At 52.8% G+C, this 25,000-nt stretch overlaps 1 protein-coding gene across 1 annotated transcript in view; it reads left to right on the plus strand.

The window, feature by feature from the left end:
* LOC139579607 (TBC1 domain family member 1-like) overlaps positions 1-24,590 on the plus strand; it is a 64,066-nt gene extending 39,476 nt beyond the window's left edge. The window contains exons 8-9 of the mRNA XM_071408382.1: positions 22,542-22,718; positions 22,916-24,590. Of these exons, the coding sequence (XP_071264483.1) occupies positions 22,542-22,718; positions 22,916-23,281 (543 nt within the window). The 3' untranslated portion in view covers positions 23,282-24,590. The remainder of the gene's footprint in view (positions 1-22,541; positions 22,719-22,915) is intronic.
* The last annotated feature ends 410 nt before the right edge of the window (positions 24,591-25,000 follow it).

Raw genomic sequence — 25,000 nt, forward strand, 5'->3', positions numbered from 1 at the left:
ACTACATTACCTAACCTGGGACTGGTGGGGGGGGTTCTATAGTAGACTACATTACCTAACCTGGGACTGGTGGGGGGGTCTATAGTAGACTACATTACCTAACCTGGGACTAGTGTGTGGGGGGGGGGGTCTATAGTAGACTACATTACCTAACCTGGGACTGGTGGGGGGGGGGGGTCTATAGTAGACTACATTACCTAACATGGGACTGGTCCAGATGGAGAAGACCATCAACCAGGTAGACTGGTGGGGGGGGGGGGTCTATAGTAGACTACATTACCTCACCTGGGACTGGTGGGGGGTCTATAGTAGACTACATTACCTAACCTGGGACTGGTCCAGATGGAGAAGACCATCAACCAGGTAGACTGGTGGGGGGTCTGTATTAGACTACATTACCTAACCTGGGACTGGGGGGGGGTCTATAGTAGACTACATTCCCTAACCTGGGACTGGAGGGGGTGGGGGGGTCTATATGAGACTACATTACCTAACCTGGGACTGGCGGGGGGTCTATAGTAGACTACAGTACCTAACCTGGGACTGGTGGGGATCTATAGTAGACTACAGTACCTAACCTGGGACTGGTGGGGGGGGGGGGGGGGGGGTCTATAGTAGACTACATTACCTAACCTGGGACTGGTGAGGGTCTATAGTAGACTACATTACCTAACCTGGGACTGGTGGGGGGGGGGGGTCTATAGTAGACTACATTACCTAACCTGGGACTGGCGGGGGGGGGGGGGGGTCTATAGTAGACTACATTACCTAACCTGGGACTGGCGGGGGGGGGGGTCTATAGTAGACTACATTACCTAACCTGGGACTGGCGGGGGGGGGGGGGGGGTCTATAGTAGACTACATTACCTAACCTGGGACTGGTGGGGGGGGTCTATAGTAGACTACATTACCTAACCTGGGACTGGTGGGGGGGGGGGGTCTATAGTAGACTACATTACCTAACCTGGGACTGGTGGGGGGGGGGGGGGGGTCTATAGTAGACTACATTACCTAACCTGGGACTGGTGGGGGGGTCTATAGTAGACTACATTACCTAACCTGGGACTAGTGTGTGGGGGGGGGGGGGGTCTATAGTAGACTACATTACCTAACCTGGGACTGGTGGGGGGGGGGTCTATAGTAGACTACATTACCTAACCTGGGACTGGTACGGATGGAGAAGACCATCAACCAGGTAGACTGGTGGGGGGGGGGGGTCTATAGTAGACTACATTACCTAACCTGGGACTGGTGGGGGGGGGGTCTATAGTAGACTACATTACCTAACCTGGGACTGGTGGGGGGGGGGGTCTATAGTAGACTACATTACCTAACCTGGGACTGGTGGGGGGGTCTATAGTAGACTACATTACCTAACCTGGGACTGGTGGGGGGGTCTATAGTAGACTACATTACCTAACCTGGGACTAGTGTGTGGGGGGGGGGGGTCTATAGTAGACTACATTACCTAACCTGGGACTGGTGGGGGGGGGGGTCTATAGTAGACTACATTACCTAACCTGGGACTAGTGTGTGGGGGGGGGGGTCTATAGTAGACTACATTACCTAACCTGGGACTGGTGGGGGGGGGGGGTCTATAGTAGACTACATTACCTAACCTGGGACTGGTACGGATGGAGAAGACCATCAACCAGGTAGACTGGTGGGGGGGGGGGTCTATAGTAGACTACATTACCTAACCTGGGACTGGTGGGGGGGGGTCTATAGTAGACTACATTACCTAACCTGGGACTGGTGGGGGGGGGGGGGTCTATAGTAGACTACATTACCTAACCTGGGACTGGTGGGGGGGTCTATAGTAGACTACATTACCTAACCTGGGACTGGTGGGGGGGTGGGGTCTATAGTAGACTACATTACCTAACCTGGGACTGGTGGGGGGGTCTATAGTAGACTACATTACCTAACCTGGGACTAGTGTGTGGGGGGGGGGGTCTATAGTAGACTACATTACCTAACCTGGGACTGGTGGGGGGGGGGGGGTCTATAGTAGACTACATTACCTAACCTGGGACTGGTACGGATGGAGAAGACCATCAACCAGGTAGACTGGTGGGGGGGGGGGGTCTATAGTAGACTACATTACCTAACCTGGGACTGGTGGGGGGGGTCTATAGTAGACTACATTACCTAACCTGGGACTGGTGCGGGGGGTCTATAGTAGACTACATTACCTAACCTGGGACTGGTGGGGGGGGGGGGGGGTCTATAGTAGACTACATTACCTAACCTGGGACTGGTGGGGGGGGGGGGTCTATAGTAGACTACATTACCTAACCTGGGACTGGTGGGGGGGGGGGGTCTATAGTAGACTACATTACCTAACCTGGGACTGATGGGGGGGGGTCTATAGTAGACTACATTACCTAACCTGGGACTGGTGGGGGGGGGGGGTCTATAGTAGACTACAGTACCTAACCTGGGACTGGTGGGGGGTCTATAGTAGACTACATTACCTAACCTGGGACTGGTTGGGTAGGGGGGGGGGTCTATAGTAGACTACATTACCTAACCTGGGACTGGTCCAGATGGAGAAGACCATCAACCAGGTAGACTGGTGGGGGGGGGGGTCTATAGTAGACTACATTACCTAACCTGGGACTGGTGGGGGGGGGTCTATAGTAGACTACATTACCTAACCTGGGACTGGTGGGGGGGGGGGGTCTATAGTAGACTACATTACCTAACCTGGGACTGGTGGGGGGGTCTATAGTAGACTACATTACCTAACCTGGGACTGGTGGGGGGGGTGGGGTCTATAGTAGACTACATTACCTAACCTGGGACTGGTGGGGGGGTCTATAGTAGACTACATTACCTAACCTGGGACTAGTGTGTGGGGGGGGGGGGTCTATAGTAGACTACATTACCTAACCTGGGACTGGTGGGGGGGGGGGGTCTATAGTAGACTACATTACCTAACCTGGGACTGGTACGGATGGAGAAGACCATCAACCAGGTAGACTGGTGGGGGGGGGGGGGGTCTATAGTAGACTACATTACCTAACCTGGGACTGGTGGGGGGGGTCTATAGTAGACTACATTACCTAACCTGGGACTGGTGCGGGGGGTCTATAGTAGACTACATTACCTAACCTGGGACTGGTGGGGGGGGGGGGTCTATAGTAGACTACATTACCTAACCTGGGACTGGTGGGGGGGGGGTCTATAGTAGACTACATTACCTAACCTGGGACTGGTGGGGGGGGGGGTCTATAGTAGACTACATTACCTAACCTGGGACTGATGGGGGGGGGTCTATAGTAGACTACATTACCTAACCTGGGACTGGTGGGGGGGGGGGGGTCTATAGTAGACTACAGTACCTAACCTGGGACTGGTGGGGGGTCTATAGTAGACTACATTACCTAACCTGGGACTGGTCCAGATGGAGAAGACCATCAACCAGGTAGACTGGTGGGGGGTCTGTATTAGACTACATTACCTAACCTGGGACTGGTGGGGGGTCTATAGTAGACTACATTACCTAACCTGGAACTGGTGGGGGTCTATAGTAGACTACATTACCTAACCTGGGACTGGTGGGGGGGGGGGTCTATAGTAGACTACATTACCTAACCTGGGACTGGTGGGGGGTCTGTATTAGACTACATTACCTAACCTGGGACTGGTGGGGGGTCTATAGTAGACTACATTACATAACCTGGAACTGGTGGGGGTCTATAGTAGACTACATTACCTAACCTGGGACTGGTGGGGGTCTATAGTAGACTACATTACCTAACCTGGGACTGGTGGGGGTCTATAGTAGACTACATTACCTAACCTGGGACTGGTGGGGGGGGGGTCTATAGTAGACTACATTACCTAACCTGGGACTGGTGGGGGTCTATAGTAGACTACATTACCTAACCTGGGACTGGTGGAGGGGGGGGGTCTATAGTAGACTACATTACCTAACCTGGGACTGGTGGGGGGGGGGTCTATAGTAGACTACAGTACCTAACCTGGGACTGGTGGGGGGGGGGGGGGGGTCTATAGTAGACTATATTACCTAACCTGGGACTGGTGGTGGGGGGGGGGGGTCTATAGTAGACTACATTACCTGACCTGGGACTGGTGGGGGGGGGGGGTCTATAGTAGACTACATTACCTGACCTGGGACTGGTCCAGATGGAGAAGACCATCAACCAGGTAGACTGGTGGGGGGGGGGGGTCTATAGTAGACTACATTACCTAACCTGGGACTGGTGGGAGGTCTATGGTAGACTACATTACCTAACCTGGGACTGGCGGGGGTGGGGGGGGTCTATATGAGACTACATTACCTAACCTGGGACTGGGGGGGGGGGGGGGTCTATAGTAGACTACATTACCTAACCTGGGACTGGTCCAGATTGAAAAGACCATCAACCAGGTAGACTGGTGGGGGGGGGTCTATATTAGACTACATTACCTAACCTGGGACTGGGGGGGGGGGGGGGGGGTCTATAGTAGACTACATTACCTAACCTGGGACTGGCGGGGGTGGGGGGGTCTATATGAGACTACATTACCTAACCTGGGACTGGCGGGGGGTCTATAGTAGACTACAGTACCTAACCTGGGACTGGTGGGGATCTATAGTAGACTACAGTACCTAACCTGGGACTGGTGGGGGGGGGGGGGGGTCTATAGTAGACTACACTACCTAACCTGGGACTGGTGGGGGTGGGGGGGTCTATAGTAGACTACATTACCTAACCTGGGACTGGTGGGGGGGGGGGGTCTATAGTAGACTACATTACCTAACCTGGGACTGGTGGGGGGTCTGTATTAGACTACATTACCTAACCTGGGACTGGTGGGGGGTCTATAGTAGACTACATTACATAACCTGGAACTGGTGGGGGTCTATAGTAGACTACATTACCTAACCTGGGACTGGTGGGGGTCTATAGTAGACTACATTACCTAACCTGGGACTGGTGGGGGTCTATAGTAGACTACATTACCTAACCTGGGACTGGTCCAGATTGAAAAGACCATCAACCAGGTAGACTGGTGGGGGGGGGTCTATAGTAGACTACATTACCTAACCTGGGACTGGGGGGGGGGGGGGGGTCTATAGTAGACTACATTACCTAACCTGGGACTGGGGGGGGGGGGGGGGGTCTATATGAGACTACATTACCTAACCTGGGACTGGCGGGGGGTCTATAGTAGACTACAGTACCTAACCTGGGACTGGTGGGGATCTATAGTAGACTACAGTACCTAACCTGGGACTGGTGGGGGGGGGGGGGGGGTCTATAGTAGACTACATTACCTAACCTGGGACTGGTGGGGGTCTATAGTAGACTACATTACCTAACCTGGGACTGGTGGGGGGGGGGGGGGGGTCTATAGTTGACTACATTACCTAACCTGGGACTGGCGGGGGGGGGGGGTCTATAGTAGACTACATTACCTAACCTGGGACTGGCGGGGGGGGGGGGTCTATAGTAGACTACATTACCTAACCTGGGACTGGCGGGGGGGGGGGGTCTATAGTAGACTACATTACCTAACCTGGGACTGGTGGGGGGGGGTCTATAGTAGACTACATTACCTAACCTGGGACTGGTGGGGGGGTCTATAGTAGACTACATTACCTAACCTGGGACTGGTGGGGGGGGGGGGTCTATAGTAGACTACATTACCTAACCTGGGACTGGTGGGGGGGTCTATAGTAGACTACATTACCTAACCTGGGACTAGTGTGTGGGGGGGGGGGGTCTATAGTAGACTACATTACCTAACCTGGGACTGGTGGGGGGGGGGTCTATAGTAGACTACATTACCTAACCTGGGACTGGTACGGATGGAGAAGACCATCAACCAGGTAGACCGGTGGGGGGGGGGGTCTATAGTAGACCACATTACCTAACCTGGGACTGGTGGGGGGGGTCTATAGTAGACTACATTACCTAACCTGGGACTGGTGCGGGGGGTCTATAGTAGACTACATTACCTAACCTGGGACTGGTGGGGGGGTCTATAGTAGACTACATTACCTAACCTGGGACTGGTGGGGGGGGGGTCTATAGTAGACTACATTACCTAACCTGGGACTGGTGGGGGGGGGGGTCTATAATAGACTACATTACCTAACCTGGGACTGATGGGGGGGGTCTATAGTAGACTACATTACCTAACCTGGGACTGGTGGGGGGGGGGGGGGTCTATAGTAGACTACAGTACCTAACCTGGGACTGGTGGGGGGTCTATAGTAGACTACATTACCTAACCTGGGACTGGTGGGGGGTCTATAGTAGACTACATTACCTAACCTGGGACTGGTGGGGTAGGGGGGGGGGGTCTATAGTAGACTACATTACCTAACCTGGGACTGGTCCAGATGGAGAAGACCATCAACCAGGTAGACTGGTGGGGGGTCTGTATTAGACTACATTACCTAACCTGGGACTGGTGGGGGGTCTATAGTAGACTACATTACCTAACCTGGAACTGGTGGGGGTCTATAGTAGACTACATTACCTAACCTGGGACTGGTGGGGGGGGGGTCTATAGTAGACTACATTACCTAACCTGGGACTGGTGGGGGGTCTGTATTAGACTACATTACCTAACCTGGGACTGGTGGGGAGTCTATAGTAGACTACATTACATAACCTGGAACTGGTGGGGGTCTATAGTAGACTACATTACCTAACCTGGGACTGGTGGGGGTCTATAGTAGACTACATTACCTAACCTGGGACTGGTGGGGGTCTATAGTAGACTACATTACCTAACCTGGGACTGGTGGGGGGGGGTCTATAGTAGACTACATTACCTAACCTGGGACTGGTGGGGGTCTATAGTAGACTACATTACCTAACCTGGGACTGGTGGAGGGGGGGGGTCTATAGTAGACTACATTACCTAACCTGGGACTGGTGGGGGGGGGGTCTATAGTAGACTACAGTACCTAACCTGGGACTGGTGGGGGGGTCTATAGTAGACTACATTACCTAACCTGGGACTAGTGTGTGGGGGGGGGGGTCTATAGTAGACTACATTACCTAACCTGGGACTGGTGGGGGGGGGGGGTCTATAGTAGACTACATTACCTAACCTGGGACTGGTACGGATGGAGAAGACCATCAACCAGGTAGACTGGTGGGGGGGGGGGTCTATAGTAGACTACATTACCTAACCTGGGACTGGTGGGAGGGGGTCTATAGTAGACTACATTACCTAACCTGGGACTGGTGGGGGGGGGGTCTATAGTAGACTACATTACCTAACCTGGGACTGGTGGGGGGGTCTATAGTAGACTACATTACCTAACCTGGGACTGGTGGGGGGGTCTATAGTAGACTACATTACCTAACCTGGGACTAGTGTGTGGGGGGGGGGGGGTCTATAGTAGACTACATTACCTAACCTGGGACTGGTGGGGGGGGGGGTCTATAGTAGACTACATTACCTAACCTGGGACTAGTGTGTGGGGGGGGGGGGGTCTATAGTAGACTACATTACCTAACCTGGGACTGGTGGGGGGGGGGGGTCTATAGTAGACTACATTACCTAACCTGGGACTGGTACGGATGGAGAAGACCATCAACCAGGTAGACTGGTGGGGGGGGGGGTCTATAGTAGACTACATTACCTAACCTGGGACTGGTGGGGGGGGGTCTATAGTAGACTACATTACCTAACCTGGGACTGGTGGGGGGGGGGGGTCTATAGTAGACTACATTACCTAACCTGGGACTGGTGGGGGGGTCTATAGTAGACTACATTACCTAACCTGGGACTGGTGGGGGGGGTGGGGTCTATAGTAGACTACATTACCTAACCTGGGACTGGTGGGGGGGTCTATAGTAGACTACATTACCTAACCTGGGACTAGTGTGTGGGGGGGGGGGTCTATAGTAGACTACATTACCTAACCTGGGACTGGTGGGGGGGGGGGGGTCTATAGTAGACTACATTACCTAACCTGGGACTGGTACGGATGGAGAAGACCATCAACCAGGTAGACTGGTGGGGGGGGGGGGGGTCTATAGTAGACTACATTACCTAACCTGGGACTGGTGGGGGGGGTCTATAGTAGACTACATTACCTAACCTGGGACTGGTGCGGGGGGTCTATAGTAGACTACATTACCTAACCTGGGACTGGTGGGGGGGGGGGGGGTCTATAGTAGACTACATTACCTAACCTGGGACTGGTGGGGGGGGGGGGTCTATAGTAGACTACATTACCTAACCTGGGACTGGTGGGGGGGGGGTCTATAGTAGACTACATTACCTAACCTGGGACTGATGGGGGGGGGTCTATAGTAGACTACATTACCTAACCTGGGACTGGTGGGGGGGGGGGGTCTATAGTAGACTACAGTACCTAACCTGGGACTGGTGGGGGGTCTATAGTAGACTACATTACCTAACCTGGGACTGGTTGGGTAGGGGGGGGGGGTCTATAGTAGACTACATTACCTAACCTGGGACTGGTCCAGATGGAGAAGACCATCAACCAGGTAGACTGGTGGGGGGGGGGGTCTATAGTAGACTACATTACCTAACCTGGGACTGGTGGGGGGGGGTCTATAGTAGACTACATTACCTAACCTGGGACTGGTGGGGGGGGGGGTCTATAGTAGACTACATTACCTAACCTGGGACTGGTGGGGGGGTCTATAGTAGACTACATTACCTAACCTGGGACTGGTGGGGGGGGTGGGGTCTATAGTAGACTACATTACCTAACCTGGGACTGGTGGGGGGGTCTATAGTAGACTACATTACCTAACCTGGGACTAGTGTGTGGGGGGGGGGGGGTCTATAGTAGACTACATTACCTAACCTGGGACTGGTGGGGGGGGGGGTCTATAGTAGACTACATTACCTAACCTGGGACTGGTACGGATGGAGAAGACCATCAACCAGGTAGACTGGTGGGGGGGGGGGGGGTCTATAGTAGACTACATTACCTAACCTGGGACTGGTGGGGGGGGTCTATAGTAGACTACATTACCTAACCTGGGACTGGTGCGGGGGGTCTATAGTAGACTACATTACCTAACCTGGGACTGGTGGGGGGGGGGGGGTCTATAGTAGACTACATTACCTAACCTGGGACTGGTGGGGGGGGGGTCTATAGTAGACTACATTACCTAACCTGGGACTGGTGGGGGGGGGGGGTCTATAGTAGACTACATTACCTAACCTGGGACTGATGGGGGGGGGGTCTATAGTAGACTACATTACCTAACCTGGGACTGGTGGGGGGGGGGGGGGGTCTATAGTAGACTACAGTACCTAACCTGGGACTGGTGGGGGGTCTATAGTAGACTACATTACCTAACCTGGGACTGGTGGGGTAGGGGGGGGGGGGTCTATAGTAGACTACATTACCTAACCTGGGACTGGTCCAGATGGAGAAGACCATCAACCAGGTAGACTGGTGGGGGGTCTGTATTAGACTACATTACCTAACCTGGGACTGGTGGGGGGTCTATAGTAGACTACATTACCTAACCTGGAACTGGTGGGGGTCTATAGTAGACTACATTACCTAACCTGGGACTGGTGGGGGGGGGGGTCTATAGTAGACTACATTACCTAACCTGGGACTGGTGGGGGGTCTGTATTAGACTACATTACCTAACCTGGGACTGGTGGGGGGTCTATAGTAGACTACATTACATAACCTGGAACTGGTGGGGGTCTATAGTAGACTACATTACCTAACCTGGGACTGGTGGGGGTCTATAGTAGACTACATTACCTAACCTGGGACTGGTGGGGGTCTATAGTAGACTACATTACCTAACCTGGGACTGGTGGGGGGGGGGTCTATAGTAGACTACATTACCTAACCTGGGACTGGTGGGGGTCTATAGTAGACTACATTACCTAACCTGGGACTGGTGGAGGGGGGGGGTCTATAGTAGACTACATTACCTAACCTGGGACTGGTGGGGGGGGGGGGTCTATAGTAGACTACAGTACCTAACCTGGGACTGGTGGGGGGGGGGGGGGGTCTATAGTAGACTATATTACCTAACCTGGGACTGGTGGTGGGGGGGGGGGGTCTATAGTAGACTACATTACCTGACCTGGGACTGGTGGGGGGGGGGGGGGTCTATAGTAGACTACATTACCTGACCTGGGACTGGTCCAGATGGAGAAGACCATCAACCAGGTAGACTGGTGGGGGGGGGGGGTCTATAGTAGACTACATTACCTAACCTGGGACTGGTGGGAGGTCTATAGTAGACTACATTACCTAACCTGGGACTGGCGGGGGTGGGGGGGGTCTATATGAGACTACATTACCTAACCTGGGACTGGGGGGGGGGGGGGGTCTATAGTAGACTACATTACCTAACCTGGGACTGGTGGGGGGTCTATAGTAGACTACATTACCTAACCTGGGACTGGTCCAGATTGAAAAGACCATCAACCAGGTAGACTGGTGGGGGGGGGTCTATATTAGACTACATTACCTAACCTGGGACTGGGGGGGGGGGGGGGGTCTATAGTAGACTACATTACCTAACCTGGGACTGGCGGGGGTGGGGGGGTCTATATGAGACTACATTACCTAACCTGGGACTGGCGGGGGGTCTATAGTAGACTACAGTACCTAACCTGGGACTGGTGGGGATCTATAGTAGACTACAGTACCTAACCTGGGACTGGTGGGGGGGGGGGGGGGTCTATAGTAGACTACATTACCTAACCTGGGACTGGTGGGGGTGGGGGGGTCTATATGAGACTACATTACCTAACCTGGGACTGGCGGGGGGTCTATAGTAGACTACAGTACCTAACCTGGGACTGGTGGGGATCTATAGTAGACTACAGTACCTAACCTGGGACTGGTGGGGGGGGGGGGGGGTCTATAGTAGACTACATTACCTAACCTGGGACTGGTGGGGGTCTATAGTAGACTACATTACCTAACCTGGGACTGGTGGGGGGGGGGGGGGTCTATAGTAGACTACATTACCTAACCTGGGACTGGCGGGGGGGGGGGGGGGTCTATAGTAGACTACATTACCTAACCTGGGACTGGCGGGGGTGGGGGTCTATAGTAGACTACATTACCTAACCTGGGACTGGCGGGGGGGGGGGGTCTATAGTAGACTACATTACCTAACCTGGGACTGGTGGGGGGGGTCTATAGTAGACTACATTACCTAACCTGGGACTGGTGGGGGGGGGGGTCTATAGTAGACTACATTACCTAACCTGGGACTGGTGGGGGGGTCTATAGTAGACTACATTACCTAACCTGGGACTGGTGGGGGGGGGGGTCTATAGTAGACTACATTACCTAACCTGGGACTGGTGGGGGGGTCTATAGTAGACTACATTACCTAACCTGGGACTAGTGTGTGGGGGGGGGGGGTCTATAGTAGACTACATTACCTAACCTGGGACTGGTGGGGGGGGGGGTCTATAGTAGACTACATTACCTAACCTGGGACTGGTACGGATGGAGAAGACCATCAACCAGGTAGACTGGTGGGGGGGGGGGGTCTATAGTAGACTACATTACCTAACCTGGGACTGGTGGGGGGGGTCTATAGTAGACTACATTACCTAACCTGGGACTGGTGCGGGGGGTCTATAGTAGACTACATTACCTAACCTGGGACTGGTGGGGGGGGGGGGGGTCTATAGTAGACTACATTACCTAACCTGGGACTGGTGGGGGGGGGGGTCTATAGTAGACTACATTACCTAACCTGGGACTGGTGGGGGGGGGGTCTATAGTAGACTACATTACCTAACCTGGGACTGATGGGGGGGGGTCTATAGTAGACTACATTACCTAACCTGGGACTGGTGGGGGGAGGGGGGGGGTCTATAGTAGACTACAGTACCTAACCTGGGACTGGTGGGGGGTCTATAGTAGACTACATTACCTAACCTGGGACTGGTGGGGGGTCTATAGTAGACTACATTACCTAACCTGGGACTGGTGGGGTAGGGGGGGGGGTCTATAGTAGACTACATTACCTAACCTGGGACTGGTCCAGATGGAGAAGACCATCAACCAGGTAGACTGGTGGGGGGTCTGTATTAGACTACATTACCTAACCTGGGACTGGTGGGGGGTCTATAGTAGACTACATTACCTAACCTGGAACTGGTGGGGGTCTATAGTAGACTACATTACCTAACCTGGGACTGGTGGGGGGGGGGGGTCTATAGTAGACTACATTACCTAACCTGGGACTGGTGGGGGGTCTGTATTAGACTACATTACCTAACCTGGGACTGGTGGGGGGTCTATAGTAGACTACATTACATAACCTGGAACTGGTGGGGGTCTATAGTAGACTACATTACCTAACCTGGGACTGGTGGGGGTCTATAGTAGACTACATTACCTAACCTGGGACTGGTGGGGGTCTATAGTAGACTACATTACCTAACCTGGGACTGGTCCAGATTGAAAAGACCATCAACCAGGTAGACTGGTGGGGGGGGGTCTATAGTAGACTACATTACCTAACCTGGGACTGGGGGGGGGGGGGTCTATAGTAGACTACATTACCTAACCTGGGACTGGGGGGGGGGGGGGTCTATATGAGACTACATTACCTAACCTGGGACTGGCGGGGGGTCTATAGTAGACTACAGTACCTAACCTGGGACTGGTGGGGATCTATAGTAGACTACAGTACCTAACCTGGGACTGGTGGGGGGGGGGGGGGGGTCTATAGTAGACTACATTACCTAACCTGGGACTGGTGGGGGTCTATAGTAGACTACATTACCTAACCTGGGACTGGTGGGGGGGGGGGGGTCTATAGTTGACTACATTACCTAACCTGGGACTGGCGGGGGGGGGGGTCTATAGTAGACTACATTACCTAACCTGGGACTGGCGGGGGGGGGGGGGGTCTATAGTAGACTACATTACCTAACCTGGGACTGGCGGGGGGGGGGGGTCTATAGTAGACTACATTACCTAACCTGGGACTGGTGGGGGGGGGTCTATAGTAGACTACATTACCTAACCTGGGACTGGTGGGGGGGTCTATAGTAGACTACATTACCTAACCTGGGACTGGTGGGGGGGGGGGGTCTATAGTAGACTACATTACCTAACCTGGGACTGGTGGGGGGGTCTATAGTAGACTACATTACCTAACCTGGGACTAGTGTGTGGGGGGGGGGGGTCTATAGTAGACTACATTACCTAACCTGGGACTGGTGGGGGGGGGGGGTCTATAGTAGACTACATTACCTAACCTGGGACTGGTACGGATGGAGAAGACCATCAACCAGGTAGACCGGTGGGGGGGGGGTCTATAGTAGACTACATTACCTAACCTGGGACTGGTGGGGGGGGTCTATAGTAGACTACATTACCTAACCTGGGACTGGTGCGGGGGGTCTATAGTAGACTACATTACCTAACCTGGGACTGGTGGGGGGGGGGGGGGGGTCTATAGTAGACTACATTACCTAACCTGGGACTGGTGGGGGGGGGGTCTATAGTAGACTACATTACCTAACCTGGGACTGGTGGGGGGGGGGGGTCTATAATAGACTACATTACCTAACCTGGGACTGATGGGGGGGGTCTATAGTAGACTACATTACCTAACCTGGGACTGGTGGGGGGGGGGGGGTCTATAGTAGACTACAGTACCTAACCTGGGACTGGTGGGGGGTCTATAGTAGACTACATTACCTAACCTGGGACTGGTGGGGGGTCTATAGTAGACTACATTACCTAACCTGGGACTGGTGGGGTAGGGGGGGGGGGGTCTATAGTAGACTACATTACCTAACCTGGGACTGGTCCAGATGGAGAAGACCATCAACCAGGTAGACTGGTGGGGGGTCTGTATTAGACTACATTACCTAACCTGGGACTGGTGGGGGGTCTATAGTAGACTACATTACCTAACCTGGAACTGGTGGGGGTCTATAGTAGACTACATTACCTAACCTGGGACTGGTGGGGGGGGGTCTATAGTAGACTACATTACCTAACCTGGGACTGGTGGGGGGTCTGTATTAGACTACATTACCTAACCTGGGACTGGTGGGGAGTCTATAGTAGACTACATTACATAACCTGGAACTGGTGGGGGTCTATAGTAGACTACATTACCTAACCTGGGACTGGTGGGGGTCTATAGTAGACTACATTACCTAACCTGGGACTGGTGGGGGTCTATAGTAGACTACATTACCTAACCTGGGACTGGTGGGGGGGGGTCTATAGTAGACTACATTACCTAACCTGGGACTGGTGGGGGTCTATAGTAGACTACATTACCTAACCTGGGACTGGTGGAGGGGGGGGGGTCTATAGTAGACTACATTACCTAACCTGGGACTGGTGGGGGGGGGTCTATAGTAGACTACAGTACCTAACCTGGGACTGGTGGGGGGGGGTCTATAGTAGACTATATTACCTAACCTGGGACTGGTGGTGGGGGGGGGGGGGGGGTCTATAGTAGACTACATTACCTGACCTGGGACTGGTGGGGGGGGGGGGGGTCTATAGTAGACTACATTACCTGACCTGGGACTGGTCCAGATGGAGAAGACCATCAACCAGGTAGACTGGTGGGGGGGGTCTATAGTAGACTACATTACCTAACCGGGGACTGGTGGGAGGGGGTCTATAGTAGACTACATTACCTAACCTGGGACTGGTCCAGATGGAGAAGACCATCAACCAGGTAGACTGGTGGGTGGGAGGGGGTCTATAGTAGACTACATTACCTAACCTGGGACTGGCGGGGGGGGGTCTATAGTAGACTACATTATCTAACCTGGGACTGGTCCAGATGGAGAAGACCATCAACCAGGTAGACTGGTGGGGGGGGGTCTATAGTAGACTACATTACCTAACCTGGGACTGGCGGGGGGGGGGGGGGTCTATAGTAGACTACATTACATAACCTGGGACTGGTGGGGTGGGTCTATAGTAGACTACATTACCTAACCTGGGACTGGTGGGGGGGTCTATAGTAGACTACATTACCTAACCTGGGACTGGTGGGGGGGGGGGTCTATAGTAGACTACATTACCTAACCTGGGACTGGTGGGGGGGGGGGTCTATAGTAGACTACATTACCTAACCTGGGACTGATGGGGGGGGTCTATAGTAGACTACAGTACCTAACCTGGGACTGGTGGGGGGTCTATAGTAGACTACATTACCTAACCTGGGACTGGTGGGGGGTCTATAGTAGACTACATTACCTAACCTGGGACTGGTGGGGTAGGGGGGGGGGGTCTATAGTAGACTACATTACCTAACCTGGGACTGGTCCAGATGGAGAAGACCATCAACCAGGTAGACTGGTGGGGGGTCTGTATTAGACTACATTACCTAACCTGGGACTGGTGGGGGGTCTATAGTAGACTACATTACCTAACCTGGAACTGGTGGGGGTCTATAGTAGACTACATTACCTAACCTGGGACTGGTGGGGGGGGGGGGTCTATAGTAGACTACATTACCTAACCTGGGACTGGTGGGGGGTCTGTATTAGACTACATTACCTAACCTGGGACTGGTGGGGGTCTATAGTAGACTACATTACCTAACCTGGGACTGGTGGGGGGGGGTCTATAGTAGACTACATTACCTAACCTGGGACTGGTGGGGGTCTATAGTAGACTACATTACCTAACCTGGGACTGGTGGAGGGGGGGGGTCTATAGTAGACTACATTACCTAACCTGGGACTGGTGGGGGGGGGGTCTATAGTAGACTACAGTACCTAACCTGGGACTGGTGGGGGGGGGGGGGGGTCTATAGTAGACTATATTACCTAGCCTGGGACTGGTGGTGGGGGGGGGGGGTCTATAGTAGACTACATTACCTGACCTGGGACTGGTGGGGGGGGGGGGGGGGTCTATAGTAGACTACATTACCTGACCTGGGACTGGTCCAGATGGAGAAGACCATCAACCAGGTAGACTGGTGGGGGGGGTCTATAGTAGACTACATTACCTAACCGGGGACTGGTGGGAGGGGGTCTATAGTAGACTACATTACCTAACCTGGGACTGGTCCAGATGGAGAAGACCATCAACCAGGTAGACTGGTGGGTGGGAGGGGGTCTATAGTAGACTACATTACCTAACCTGGGACTGGCGGGGGGGGGTCTATAGTAGACTACATTATCTAACCTGGGACTGGTCCAGATGGAGAAGACCATCAACCAGGTAGACTGGTGGGGGGGGGGGGGTCTATAGTAGACTACATTACCTAACCTGGGACTGGCGGGGGGGGGGGGGGTCTATAGTAGACTACATTACATAACCTGGGACTGGTGGGGTGGGTCTATAGTAGACTACATTACCTAACCTGGGACTGGTGGGGGGGTCTATAGTAGACTACATTACCTAACCTGGGACTGGTGGGGGGGGGGGTCTATAGTAGACTACATTACCTAACCTGGGACTGGTGGGGGGGGGGTCTATAGTAGACTACATTACCTAACCTGGGACTGATGGGGGGGGTCTATAGTAGACTACAGTACCTAACCTGGGACTGGTGGGGGGTCTATAGTAGACTACATTACCTAACCTGGGACTGGTGGGGGGTCTATAGTAGACTACATTACCTAACCTGGGACTGGTGGGGTAGGGGGGGGGGGTCTATAGTAGACTACATTACCTAACCTGGGACTGGTCCAGATGGAGAAGACCATCAACCAGGTAGACTGGTGGGGGGTCTGTATTAGACTACATTACCTAACCTGGGACTGGTGGGGGGTCTATAGTAGACTACATTACCTAACCTGGAACTGGTGGGGGTCTATAGTAGACTACATTACCTAACCTGGGACTGGTGGGGGGGGGGGGTCTATAGTAGACTACATTACCTAACCTGGGACTGGTGGGGGGTCTGTATTAGACTACATTACCTAACCTGGGACTGGTGGGGGGTCTATAGTAGACTACATTACATAACCTGGAACTGGTGGGGGTCTATAGTAGACTACATTACCTAACCTGGGACTGGTGGGGGTCTATAGTAGACTACATTACCTAACCTGGGACTGGTGGGGTTCTATAGTAGACTACATTACCTAACCTGGGACTGGTGGGGGGGGGTCTATAGTAGACTACATTACCTAACCTGGGACTGGTGGGGGTCTATAGTAGACTACATTACCTAACCTGGGACTGGTGGAGGGGGGGGGTCTATAGTAGACTACATTACCTAACCTGGGACTGGTGGGGGGGGGGGTCTATAGTAGACTACAGTACCTAACCTGGGACTGGTGGGGGGGGGGGGTCTATAGTAGACTATATTACCTAACCTGGGACTGGTGGTGGGGGGGGGGGGGGTCTATAGTAGACTACATTACCTGACCTGGGACTGGTGGGGGGGGGGGGGGGGGTCTATAGTAGACTACATTACCTGACCTGGGACTGGTCCAGATGGAGAAGACCATCAACCAGGTAGACTGGTGGAGGGGGTCTATAGTAGACTACATTACCTAACCGGGGACTGGTGGGAGGGGGTCTATAGTAGACTACATTACCTAACCTGGGACTGGTCCAGATGGAGAAGACCATCAACCAGGTAGACTGGTGGGTGGGAGGGGGTCTATAGTAGACTACATTATCTAACCTGGGACTGGTCCAGATGGAGAAGACCATCAACCAGGTAGACTGGTGGGGGGGGGGGTCTATAGTAGACTACATTACCTAACCTGGGACTGGCGGGGGGGGGGGGGGTCTATAGTAGACTACATTACATAACCTGGGACTGGTGGGGTGGGTCTATAGTAGACTACATTACCTAACCTGGGACTGGTGGGGGGGTCTATAGTAGACTACATTACCTAACCTGGGACTGGTGGGGGGGGGGGTCTATAGTAGACTACATTACCTAACCTGGGACTGGTGGGGGGGTCTATAGTAGACTACATTACCTAACCTGGGACTAGTGTGGGGGGGGGGGGGGGTCTATAGTAGACTACATTACCTAAAATGGGACTGGTCCAGATGGAGAAGACCATCAACCAGGTAGACTGGTGGGGGGGGGTCTATAGTAGACTACATTACCTAACCTGGGACTGGTAGGGGGGGTCTATAGTAGACTACATTACCTAACCTGGGACTGGTGGGGGGGGGTCTATAGTAGACTACATTACCTAACCTGGGACTGGTGGGGGGGGGTCTATAGTAGACTACATTACCTAACCTGGGACTGGTGGGGGGGGTCTATAGTAGACTACATTACCTAACCTGGGACTGGTGGGGGGGGGTCTATAGTAGACTACATTACCTAACCTGGGACTGGTGGGGGGGGGTCTATAGTAGACTACATTACCTAACCTGGGACTGGTGGGGGGGGTCTATAGTAGACTACATTACCTAACCTGGGACTGGTGGGGGGGTCTATAGTAGACTACATTACCTAACCTGGGACTAGTGTGGGGGGGGGGGGGGGGTCTATAGTAGACTACATTACCTAACCTGGGACTGGTCCAGATGGAGAAGACCATCAACCAGGTAGACTGGTGGGGGGGGTCTATAGTAGACTATATTACCTAACCTGGGACTGGTGGTGGGGGGGGGGGGGGGGTCTATAGTAGACTACATTACCTGACCTGGGACTGGTGGGGGGGGGGGGGGGTCTATAGTAGACTACATTACCTGACCTGGGACTGGTCCAGATGGAGAAGACCATCAACCAGGTAGACTGGTGGAGGGGGTCTATAGTAGACTACATTACCTAACCGGGGACTGGTGGGAGGGGGTCTATAGTAGACTACATTACCTAACCTGGGACTGGTCCAGATGGAGAAGACCATCAACCAGGTAGACTGGTGGGTGGGAGGGGGTCTATAGTAGACTACATTATCTAACCTGGGACTGGTCCAGATGGAGAAGACCATCAACCAGGTAGACTGGTGGGGGGGGGGGTCTATAGTAGACTACATTACCTAACCTGGGACTGGCGGGGGGGGGGGGGGTCTATAGTAGACTACATTACATAACCTGGGACTGGTGGGGTGGGTCTATAGTAGACTACATTACCTAACCTGGGACTGGTGGGGGGGTCTATAGTAGACTACATTACCTAACCTGGGACTGGTGGGGGGGGGGGGTCTATAGTAGACTACATTACCTAACCTGGGACTGGTGGGGGGGTCTATAGTAGACTACATTACCTAACCTGGGACTAGTGTGGGGGGGGGGGGGGGGTCTATAGTAGACTACATTACCTAAAATGGGACTGGTCCAGATGGAGAAGACCATCAACCAGGTAGACTGGTGGGGGGGGGGGGGGGTCTATAGTAGACTACATTACCTAACCTGGGACTGGTAGGGGGGGTCTATAGTAGACTACATTACCTAACCTGGGACTGGTGGGGGGGGGTCTATAGTAGACTACATTACCTAACCTGGGACTGGTGGGGGGGGTCTATAGTAGACTACATTACCTAACCTGGGACTGGTGGGGGGGGTCTATAGTAGACTACATTACCTAACCTGGGACTGGTGGGGGGGGGTCTATAGTAGACTACATTACCTAACCTGGGACTGGTGGGGGGGGGTCTATAGTAGACTACATTACCTAACCTGGGACTGGTGGGGGGGGTCTATAGTAGACTACATTACCTAACCTGGGACTGGTGGGGGGGTCTATAGTAGACTACATTACCTAACCTGGGACTAGTGTGGGGGGGGGGGGGGGGTCTATAGTAGACTACATTACCTAACCTGGGACTGGTCCAGATGGAGAAAACCATCAACCAGGTAGACTGGTGGGGGGGGGGGGGGGGTCTATAGTAGACTACATTACCTAACCTGGGACTGGCGGGGGGGGGGGGGGGGGTCTATAGTAGACTACATTACCTAACCTGGGACTGGCGGGGGGGGGGGGGGGTCTATAGTAGACTACATTACCTAACCTGGGACTGGCGGGGGGGGGGGGGGTCTATAGTAGACTACATTACATAACCTGGGACTGGTGGGGTGGGTCTATAGTAGACTACATTACCTAACCTGGGACTGGTGGGGGGGTCTATAGTAGACTACATTACCTAACCTGGGACTGGTGGGGGGGGGGGTCTATAGTAGACTACATTACCTAACCTGGGACTGGTGGGGGGGTCTATAGTAGACTACATTACCTAACCTGGGACTAGTGTGGGGAGGGGGGGGGTCTATAGTAGACTACATTACCTAAAATGGGACTGGTCCAGATGGAGAAGACCATCAACCAGGTAGACTGGTGGGGGGGGGGTCTATAGTAGACTACATTACCTAACCTGGGACTGGTAGGGGGGGTCTATAGTAGACTACATTACCTAACCTGGGACTGGTGGGGGGGGGGTCTATAGTAGACTACATTACCTAACCTGGGACTGGTGGGGGGGGTCTATAGTAGACTACATTACCTAACCTGGGACTGGTGGGGGGGGTCTATAGTAGACTACATTACCTAACCTGGGACTGGTGGGGGGGGTCTATAGTAGACTACATTACCTAACCTGGGACTGGTGGGGGGGGGTCTATAGTAGACTACATTACCTAACCTGGGACTGGTGGGGGGGGTCTATAGTAGACTACATTACCTAACCTGGGACTGGTGGGGGGGTCTATAGTAGACTACATTACCTAACCTGGGACTAGTGTGGGGGGGGGGGGGGGGGTCTATAGTAGACTACATTACCTAACCTGGGACTGGTCCAGATGGAGAAGACCATCAACCAGGTAGACTGGTGGGGGGGGGGGGGGTCTATAGTAGACTACATTACCTAACCTGGGACTGGTGGGGGGGGGTCTATAGTAGACTACATTACCTAACCTGGGACTAGTGTGGGGGGGGGGGGTCTATAGTAGACTACATTACCTAACCTGGGACTGGTCCAGATGGAGAAGACCATCAACCAGGTAGACTGGTGGGGGGTCTATAGTAGAATACATTACCTAACCTGGGACTGGTGGGGGGGGGGGGGTCTATAGTAGACTACATTACCTAACCTGGGACTGGTGGGGGGGGGGTCTATAGTAGACTACATTACCTAACCTGGGACTGGTGGGGGGGGGGGGTCTATAGTAGACTACATTACCTAACCTGGGACTGGTGGGGGGGGGGTCTATAGTAGACTACAGTGTATGTTATTAACACCAGATACTTTATTAACACCAGACACTTTATTAACACCAGACACTTTATTAACACAGACACTTTATTAACACCAGACACTTTATTAACACCAGACACTTTATTAACACAGACACTTTATTAACACCAGACACTTTATTAACAACAGACACTTTATTAACACCAGACACTTTATTAACAACAGACACTTTATTAACACCAGACACTTTATTAACACCAGACACTTTATTAACACCAGACACTTTATTAACAACAGACACTTTATTAACAACAGACACTTTATTAACACCAGACACTTTATTAACACCAGACACTTTATTAACACCAGACACTTTATTAACACCAGACACTTTATTAACACAGACACTTTATTAACACCAGACACTTTATTAACACCAGACACTTTATTAACACCAGACACTTTATTAACACCAGACACTTTATTAACACCAGACACTTTATTAACACCAGACACTTTATTAACACCAGACACTCAGAGACACAGAGAACAGCGGGTGTGTTTTCCAGGTAGTCTGGAGGCAGGGGAGTGGTGCCTTCAAAACACTACTTCCTAGAAACAGATAGAGAACCTAACCCTTGTACCACATCACACACACACACACACACACTCTCACACACTCTCTCACACACTCTCTCACACACACTCTCTCACACACACACACACACACACACTCTCACACACAGACACAGAAACACACTCTCACACACAGACACAGAAACACACTCTCACACACACACATACACACACACACAGAGAGAAACACACACACAGTAATAGGTTCAACCTGTCTGTTTCAGGAGGCCTGGGGACACTACTGATAATTCAACAACTTAGTTACAGCAGTTACCCACCCCAGGAGGCTGGTGGCAGCTACATTGGGGAGGACGGACTCAGAGTAAAGGCACTACTGATAATTCAACAACTTAGTTACAGCAGTTACCCACCCCAGGAGGCTGGTGGCAGCTACATTGGGGAGGACGGGCTCAGAGTAAAGGCACTACTGATAATTCAACAACTTAGTTACAGCAGTTACCCACCCCAGGAGGCTGGTGGCAGCTACATTGGGGAGGACGGGCTCAGAGTAAAGGCACTACTGATAGTTCAACAACTTAGTTACAGCAGTTACACACCCCAGGAGGCTGGTGGCAGCTACATTGGGGAGGACGGGCTCAGAGTAAAGGCTGGAACGGAATTATGGGATGGAATCAGCTACATCAACCCTGTGGTTTCCATGGTGATTCCATTCCAGACATTATTATGGGCTGTCCTCCCATCAGCAGCCTCCTGTGATGCATAAACACAGACTGAATGACCTCTTCAGGGCCCCTCCCCCTGACTGTAACTGACAATCAGGACTTCATCTTAACTGACACTGCTCTGTGTGTGTGTGTGTGTGTGTGTGTGTGTGTGCGTAGGTGTGTGAGATGGACCTGTCCAAACAGCTGCAGGCGTACGAGGTGGAGTACCACGTCTTACAGGACGAGCTGTGTGACACGCCCGCTCACCTCAACCAATCGCAGCGCACCGCCCAGCTGGAACGCACCAATCAGAGCCTCCGACAGCAAAACCTCGACCTGCTGGAGGAACTGCAGGTACACACACTAAACACACACACTAAACACACACACACACACACACACCCACATACACACACTAAACACACACACACTCAACACACACACATACTCACACACTCAACACAAACACTAAACACACACACCCACATTAACACACAAACACACTAAACACACACACACACACACGCTAAACACATGTTTTGTCTCTCCAGGTGTCCCAGGCTCGTGTGTGTCTTCTGGAAGGGCAGGTGGAGGGGCTGGTCCAATCAGAGGCTCTGCTGAGAGAACAGGTGTTTGTGCTGGAGGAGAAGAGGAGTGGACTGCGGACCTCCGTCACACACCTACACACACTCCTCACCTCGCTGGGAATACACACACACACGGCCCACGGAGACTTCAACCTGGACCCGCACACACACTCCTCTACCGACACAGACGGACCGAGAGACGGACCGAGAGACGGACCGAGAGATGGACAGGGTGTGGATGTCCCCACCAGAGAGGGACCCAGACTGGGGCAAGGGACAGCGATGTCCTCCCCTCTCCTCCCTCATCCACTGGCTCTACCAGAACACTGAATACTCTCCCAGAGGACTGTTCTCCTGTAGAAATGGGGGGAGGGATTTCTCTGTCCTCTCTGGGCCTAAACTCCACACAACAGTCCTATACACACAGTTACTATTGCAGCTGGATGTGTGTGTGTCAGTGTGTGTGTGTGTGTGTGTGTGTGTGTGTGTGTGTGTGTGTGTGTGTGTGGAGATGGTTTAATGCACAGTCCTTGACATAGGACACATCTTATTCACTATATAGGCAACAAAAAGCGGTCTGAGGGATTGCATCTCCGTTTGCAAAGAGGTGTCACTTACAGTCCCTGGTTCGAATCCAGGCTGTATCACATCCGGCCGGGATTGGGAGTCCCGTAGGGGGGGGTTGGCCCAGCGTCGTCCGGATTTGGCCGTCATTGTAAATAAGAGTTTGTTCTTAACTGACTTGCCAAGATCAATAAATATAAAGAGTCACAACAACCAAATACTGTCTTATTTACTGTAATGACAACTACAGTCCAGGCAAAGCCCTGGACTCCAGCCCCCATGATGCCCTGCAACACACTGACGGGAGAGAGAGGGGGGGGGGAGAGAGAGAGGGGGAGAGAGAGAGAGAGAATGTAACCAACACGTGTACGATTCCTCTGATGTCTGTGTGTGTGATATCTCACAGCCTTTTGTTCCCCTGAGTAGCAACACAATCTCCTGGTTGACACTGTAAAGCGGTTGCTATGACTCCTGACTGTCCTTCTGTAAAGCTGTTGCTATGACTCCTGACTGTCCTTCTGTAAAGCTGTTGCTATGACTCCTGACTGTCCTTCTGTAAAGCTGTTGCTATGACTCCTGACTGTCCTTCTGTAAAGCTGTTGCTATGACTCCTGACTGTCCTTCTGTAAAGCTGTTGCTATGACTCCTGACTGTCCTTCTGTAAAGCGGTTGCTATGACTCCTGACTGTCCTTCTGTAAAGCTGTTGCTATGACTCCTGACTGTCCTTCTGTAAAGCTGTTGCTATGACTCCTGACTGTCCTTCTGTAAAGCTGTTGCTATGACTCCTGACTGTCCTTCTGTAAAGCTGTTGCTATGACTCCTGACTGTCCTTCTGTAAAGCTGTTGCTATGACTCCTGACTGTCCTTCTGTAAAGCTGTTGCTATGACTCCTGACTGTCCTTCTGTAAAGCTGTTGCTATGACTCCTGACTGTCCTTCTGTAAAGCTGTTGCTATGACTCCTGACTGTCCTTCAACATGATGGTTATCTTGTAATGGATTATTGTTGTTGTTACTCTGTTGTTGTTATTACTCTGTACTTTGAACAACAATACATTTCATAACCTTTGACTAAATTCACCAGATCAGATGTATTCTTTGGGTGGGTGGGTGGGTGGGTGGGTGGGTGGGTGGGTGTGTGTGTGTGTGTGTGTGGGTGGGTGGGTGGGTGGGTGGGTGGGTGGGTGGGTGGGTGGGTGTGTGTGTTGAGATGAGGACTGACTGTTCAGCTCCTTTTCCAGTTGACTGGAGCTCAAGAGAGAGAATTCACCCTTCATCTCCACTAACGCCTACACCGTGTGTGTGTGTCACCGTGTGCCAACCAAGGAGTCTGCCAGGACTGGTGCCCTGAGTTTATTTTGGCTCTCTTTCCTACACCGCGCCCTGCCCTGCCCCTCTCTCTCTCCTCCCTCCCTCCTCTCTCCACGCCCTGCCCTGCCTCTCTCTCTCCTCCCTCCCTCCTCTCTCCACGCCCTGCCCTGCCTCA

The sequence above is a fragment of the Salvelinus alpinus genome, chromosome 6 (assembly GCF_045679555.1).
Source record: "Salvelinus alpinus chromosome 6, SLU_Salpinus.1, whole genome shotgun sequence".
Lineage (NCBI taxonomy): Eukaryota > Metazoa > Chordata > Actinopteri > Salmoniformes > Salmonidae > Salvelinus > Salvelinus alpinus.